Genomic DNA, 7,147 nt, shown 5'->3' with positions numbered 1-7,147 from the left:
TGGTTGGGCGGGGCGTCGGGGAGGGGCGGAGAGCAAAAATAATGAGGAGATGAGGAAGAAAACAAAGCTGTAGGGAATTTGTCATAAGCATACAAAGCAAAATATTGTTCTCCGTAGCCTACAGAACACTTCCACTATGCTGTCCCTTTCTCTAACGCTAATAAATGACGCCTAGTAGCAGTGATAACAAGGACAGGAGGGAGGTGGTGTGTTGAAGCTTCTATCCCTTTGTAATCCTTTGTTTCCCCCTTGGGCACCTACTATCAAATGCACACACAGCTCTGATATAGCGTCCCCTGTGACAGACGCAATCATGACCATGCAACGACCGGCTCCCCCTAACCCACCACCATAACAACCATTAGCAAGATGAGGATTCTCTCTCTCTCTCTCTCTCTCTCTCTCTCTCTCTCTCTCTCTCTCTCTCTCTCTCTCTCTCTCTCTCTCTCTCTCTCTCTCTCTCTCTCTCTCCTATCATTTTCTTAGAAACCGGATCACATTTTTTTCCTTTATAGGCAGTTTTCCCTCGGCCGGCCTGCCTGATACGTTATAAACTTGCACAATACAGAATACTTAGCTAAACGAGGCTCTCTCTCTCTCTCTCTCTCTCTCTCTCTCTCTCTCTCTCTCTCTCTCTCTCTCTCTCTCTCTCTCTCTCTCTCTCTCTCTCTGATCTTGGGAGCAGTACTAGTGCAGGCATATTTCTTCAAACCTATTTTTTGACACTGGCCGGCCTGCCTCACTCATAACAAGGTCCAATAACAAGAGATAATTACCCTTCAGCCAGCCAAGTAGTGACGTTCTCGGCAAGGTTGTTCTCCCGGTGGTCATTACACAACACACGTAACATCAATACCCCGGCCACTTCTCATTTTCTCTCATGCAGTTCACTTTTCTACAGTATTTTCGTGCACTCAGGCCTTCTAATAGAGACGGTGGAAAGGAAGGGTGCCTTGTAACACAAGCTTTGGCCTAGACTTGTTGTCAGACACTCACTTAATCTGCTGGCACTATGGCTGACAAATTGCTCTTCTGTCAGTCTTAGGCCGGCCACACACGTGCAGTTAAAACCTGTCAGTTTGGACTGTTCAGTTATAACTGACAGTTTTAACTGACGTGTGTGGGACCATCAGTCTCAGTTCAACAGAACTGCGCAGTTCGACTGAAGGAAATAGAAAAGTTAAAAGTTTTAACTGTCAACTGTGGCTGTTTGACTGAGAACTGAGCGTGTGTGGGGGCTTAACTGCGCAGTCCTCAGTTGACTTTCAGATTGGACGGAAACACCATGTGAGGGAAACACTTTACTTTTGGTAACGTTTCGTACAGAGTACTTCCTCAGAAGTACTCTGTACGAAACGTTACCAAAAGTAAAGTGTTTCCCTCACATGTTGCTTTCTGTCCATTCTGTCTTAACTTATTTGTTTGACTTTCAGATCTCATAGTGTTTCTTTTCTTTCAGTGATCCAAAACAGTAATTATGTCTAGAAAGGAGAATCAAACCATTGCAGACTTTATAGAAATTTATAAAGATGAACCTTGTCTGTGGAAGATTAAATCTGAAGATTATCAAGATCGAACTAAGAAAGATTGCAGCATATGCCAAATTATGTGTTAAAGGAGATACCAGGGAAAGCAATTTTTTGGTACACATTTTCACTCATTCGTAGGTAATTTTGAAAATCTTTTGCTTCATCACTTATTTCTCTCAGTAATTGAACATCAGAAGATTTATTTCGCCTCAGCAACCACTTCTTGCACCACTGTTTGCGCTTCTTAGTGTTTTTTTTTCCTATTTTTCTTGTGCCATTACTAGTAATACCCCGAGCGCTGCTAGATCGTCCTCCTCGGAATCCATGGTTAAACTGAACGATTCAACTGTACGTCTGTGGACTTGTCAGTTGACAGTTAAAACTGTCAGTTATAACTGAACAGTCCAAACTGACGGTTTTAACTGCACGTGTGTGGCCGGCCTTACGGGGTATCATTTATGTGACTACAAATCTTTCTTCTTATAATTGGAGACGTAAAAATAATATAAACCAAGAGAGTTTTTTTTGTTTTAAGTTCATTCGTCATTTTTGTGTTTATTTGGCACTAGTGGTCTATTATTCATTTTAGATTTAGAAGAATGAATTTATGTTGGCCATTTTCTTTGTTATGCATTTCTTTAATTCATGGGTAACTAAAGAATAAAATCGCAAGGAGGAGGAGGAGGCGGAGGAGGATGAGGAGGAGGAGGAGGAGGAGGAGGAGGAGAAAGAGAAGGAGGAGAGGGAGAAAGAGGAGAAGGAGGAGGAGGAGGAGGAGGAGGAGGAGGAAAAGGAGGATAACAACAATGATATTAATAGTAACGTGTCCATTGCAGCATCCCAGCCAGCCTGTGCCGCCAGCCTTGCCTCGTGTGTTATCCTCTGCCCACAGCCCGCAGCCTTCACCCACCACTCCCACCCGTAAGTACACACACACACACACACACACACACACACACACACACAAACACACACTGACCATCCCTTTATCCCTCAATACATTTTTTTTTCTTGTTTTTTTTTTGTTTTCCGATCCTCCGTCCCTTCTATCCAGTCTCGCCTTCAGTCTTTCGTGTCTTTCCTGTGGGCTGCGCAAGGCATTTCCTCCCTCCTTCCACTCTGCTACACTGACCTGTGCTCTCCCTGTCCACTTTGCTTCTCCGTAATTATGCTGTAAGTCAGTGAAACGGTGAGGGAACGGAATTATACAAAGAATCTTTTGGGTCACACATTTATGACATAATTTTGAACAATATCGACTTGTCCATTAGTGATACCAACCGTACTTGTTTTCATAAAAGCAGTGTTTCATTTTAACTTTGCCACGAACCAGGATGCCGTGAGAGTACTGGCACGGTTGTCTCTTGCCTCACTTTCCCTTGCCAAGTCCTCACGTGGCTTTGTAATGCCGCGTGACAGTACAGCGTGCTCTCTCTCCCCCTCCCGCAGGTCAATGCAGCCGCCAGCGACACTCTCTTAACATGGTGAGTGTCCCCAGGATCTATTTATCTCTTGGAAATACTAATTAACTATTCTACCAGTTTACTGATCCTTTTCTTAACATAATCATATCTACTCATCAGTCATTACTCATCGCATTCTCTACCTGACTGATTTTTTTAATATGTGTCAGATTATAATCATTGTGCGTGCTACTCTTCCTGGAACAGAGAAAAAACGAAATTGCAGATTTCACACGAATCTAGGGTAATTTCATGAATAATTTTATTCACACACGCACGAATTCTCACACACACTCACATGCGCGGGGATCGTCAAGCACCAACGCTAACTCACACACACACACACACACACACATACACACAATGACGGCACTATGTCCCTGTTTCAGATGCGCGGGACCGGGGCCGCCATGGGTGAGGCCTCACTCCTGGCCCTGCTGCTGCTGCTGCTGGCACCTTGGGCCGCACTTGCTCACGCCCCCCAGCCCCCGCCTAGTGAAGACCAGCAGGGCGCGGTGCAGAACCACCACCATCGCTCCACATGGGACCGCCGCCACGCCGGGCCTGATCACCTGCAGGAGCTTGAGTCTGTGTTTTCTCCTCCAACATCTCTGTCACCGCCGCCGCCGTCCACCGCACTCTCGCCGCCGCCGCCAACGCCCGCCGCCCGTGGTCGAGGCGTCACGTCCACGCAAGTCCTGCACCGTGACGTCACGCCCACGGGATCAGACGTCAGGGATGCACGCGTGGCGCTCCCCAGGAGTGACGATATAGGCTTCGTCCCCGCCTCTCTCTCCCGGGCTGGCTCTCCCTCATCCTCAGACTCCCTCATCCTCACGGACGCCTCCCTCCCGACGCCCTCCGTGGAGACCCTCATTGCGATGCTCAACGAGACCCACTCCAGCCTCACCGCCGGCGACGACATGGCAACCATCTCACCGCAAGAGTACAACAGCATCCTGACCAGGTGAGAGAGAGAGAGAGAGAGAGAGAGAGAGAGAGAGAGAGAGAGAGAGAGAGAGAGAGAGAGAGAGAGAGAGAGAGAGAGCAACATATCACACACTGAGACAACAATAAACAGGACAGTGGGTTAGAGGCGTCCAGGAAAACACCCACCAACACCACACGTAAGATTAGTGAGCCGCCACCTTACAACAATGGCCTTTGTTCGCCCCACTGGCAGACCTCTCAGTGGGCAGGAACACGTGTAGCGCACAGAGAAGCACGCCCTGCCATACGCCACCAATTTAAACTCATCTTTTGTGTTTCTTTCAAGTGGGAATAGGAAAGTAAAAAGGCCACTTGATAAGGAAAGGAAAATAAGAAGCAAACAAAACTTGCCACCAGTTCTAACCCTTCGCTACTCTTTCAAAGTGTTCTCCCCGTTGGAAGTGTTTGTCTCCTAAGTGAGGCCGTGGCAGGGAAGGCAGTGTATAGTTGGGTATATTGTAATCTCCTCCAGGTTCATTTTTTCTCCACAAATATTTTCACCCGTTACACTTAACTCAAGAATATTTTTCCCTCCATGGAACCACAGCAAGAGAGGCTCAGTCAACACCTTCATGAAACCACAGCAAGAGAGGCTCAGTCAACACCTTCAGATTCATTACAATCCACTCTCGCTCATTCCTCACCTCGCTCACTCACTCCACTGTAATGAATGCCTCCTCTTTTTTTTTTATAATGGGTCATTCCACTCCTTCCTGATTCATTTCACAACTCTTCTCGTTCAGTCAACACCTCCACACTCATTTCTTTCATCTCTGACTCATTCTTCACCTCGCCCACTCACTCCACTGTTCCCCCGCTGCAGGTTCAGCCTGGACGCCCTACAGGCCACGCAGATCGCGGAGCGGCTGGGCCTGGCGGGCACGGGACTGGCGGAGGTGGAGGCCAACATGAGGCTCGGTGGTGATCTGCAGGGCCCCGGCGGACCTGAAGACCGACCCCAAGCGTTGCCGCTGGGCCGCAACACCCGCACCACGCCTCCCCTCGCCACGCCGGTGTCTTCTAGTAAGCGACACGTTCACTAAGCTTTCTTACGACGCACCGTGTCCCGTGTTCTTAATCCCATTGTTCTTTCTTCACGATTATTTTCAAAGGCTACAAAGATTATCAGTTGGGTTCTTATGGGCGTTTTTTTTTTTTTTTTTTTCCATTGACACCACACAGTCTTTATTAATTTATCACTAATATCATGAAAATACCCTTGAAAACTCCAAAGACTTCAACTAAGGGTAATTTAGGTCAGACAAGTATGTAAATTTGCGGACGTCGCGAAGAAAGGTCGGTTAATCACGTCGAATTTTGATGCAGTGGCCCTGCAGATACACTTCAGTAACACGAACGAATGGACAGACATGTGGCAAATGCAGTATAGTATCAGTAAATGTGAAGCACTTGGTGTAGGCAGAGGAAATCCACACAGCAGTACGCAATACAAAAGCGAGGCTCTGGTAAGATCACAGAATAAAATAAAAAAAAAGATTTAGTTGTAGTTAGCTCTGCACAGAAGCCAAAAAATAAATAAATAAATAAATAAATAAATAATCGTGTATTACAATTCACCCCTAGAAATTTTAAGAGTAAAAGTCCTGAAATAATATTAATGTTAAATTTGGCACTGGACAGATCTCATCTAGACTATGTTGCGCAGTTTTGGCCCCCATGGTGCAGGAAGGATACAGATCTGGTCAAATCTCACCTGGATTACACTGTGCAGATCTGGACTCCATACTGCAGGAAAGATATAGATCTATTGCAATAAATACGGACAGTGAAACATTTAGGAACACAGTGTCTGACCTATAACACTCGTAATTACACTAAGCGGTGATTTAGGGGACAACTTCGCCTCTGCCTATCACGAATGTTTCTTCCGCGACAGGCATCTCAGTGGCCACGAGGCGCCTCATCTTCGGTGACCCCACGCTGTGCTACACCGGCACCTGCGAGTTTTTCCTTATGTGCTGGATGGGCGGCGGCCTCATCGACGGCGGGTGCGGCGGGTTTCTGTTCGCCTGCTGCTCCAGACCCAACCAGCGCGGGCAGCGGGGCCACCAGACCTACCGAGACGACAGCATTGGCCTCATCCCCGTCGACTACGGTCCCATCAGGAACGACCAAGGTGAGAGAGAGAAAGATAGAGAGAAAAAAAAACAATAACAATAACAGCAACAACAACACAGACAGTAATGATACGTATATAGACACAGATGTATTATATAAGCATAATTTATCATGTCTACCTCGACTTGCTATTTCTGCCTGCACCTTCCACTGTGTCTTTCCCCATGCCAGGCTGCGGTCTCAGTGTCAGCAGCCGCCTCACCGCCCAGCGCAGGATCGTGGGCGGCACAGAGGCGGGCTTCGGCTCCTTCCCCTGGCAGGTAAGCGCCGACGTGACCTGTGCCATTCCTCTCGTTGCTTTGCCTCACACTGCCACACTAATCCTCACTTCATCTCATTCCACGCCATCACCTTCTCTTAATCCATGCGCCTAGATTCCCTTCACTATTTTATGATTCATTCCATTCCTCTTCGATTCATTCCACACCTCCTCTCGCTCATTCAACACCGCCAAACTTATTTTGTTCTTCTTTAGCTCATTCCACACCTCATTCACTCATTCCATGGTCTTTCCAGTCCTCCGTGATTCATTACACATCCACCTACGATTCATTCAGCACCTCCAGACTCACTGCATTCGTCTCTGGCTCATTCCACACTTCATCATCCAACACTCCACTGTCATCAATGATACTCATTTTTTTTTTTTTTTTTATGTTGGGTCATTCCACTTCTCTCTAATTCATTCCACCACTACTTTGTCTCATTCAACGCCTCCACTCTCATTGCATTCCTCTATCACTCACTCCACATCTCGCTCATTCACTCCACTTTATCACTGCTTACTCCTGTGTTTTCTCTTTCCTTCAAGCTAAACCTCATTTGCTTTGGAAACGCAACTGATTATTTGTAAACATGAAACTTAACCTACTGTGACGTGTTGGGACTTGTTACATAGTTCCCCCTTGTCATAAGCTAACATTCTTGCCCTGTCTTTAAAAGGGTCCGTATTCTTAAATGCTTGGGCGTCTTATCCTTACTTTTTAACAGGTAGAAATGGAGGGCATGTTTCATACAGACACTGCC

The 7,147-nt window shown here is 46.8% G+C and overlaps 1 protein-coding gene across 1 annotated transcript in view; it reads left to right on the top strand.

Moving 5' to 3' along the window:
- Nucleotides 1-7,147, top strand: part of LOC135101185 (uncharacterized) — a 46,280-nt gene that overhangs the window by 33,168 nt on the left and 5,965 nt on the right. The window contains exons 2-6 of the mRNA XM_064004789.1: nt 2,366-2,450; nt 3,382-3,959; nt 4,806-5,005; nt 5,880-6,119; nt 6,293-6,381. Coding sequence (XP_063860859.1) covers nt 3,382-3,959; nt 4,806-5,005; nt 5,880-6,119; nt 6,293-6,381 — 1,107 coding nt within the window. The 5' untranslated portion in view covers nt 2,366-2,450. The remainder of the gene's footprint in view (nt 1-2,365; nt 2,451-3,381; nt 3,960-4,805; nt 5,006-5,879; nt 6,120-6,292; nt 6,382-7,147) is intronic.

Source organism: Scylla paramamosain, chromosome 6, assembly GCF_035594125.1.
Source record: "Scylla paramamosain isolate STU-SP2022 chromosome 6, ASM3559412v1, whole genome shotgun sequence".
NCBI lineage: Eukaryota > Metazoa > Arthropoda > Malacostraca > Decapoda > Portunidae > Scylla > Scylla paramamosain.
This window is presented reverse-complemented; position numbering and strand designations above follow the sequence as displayed.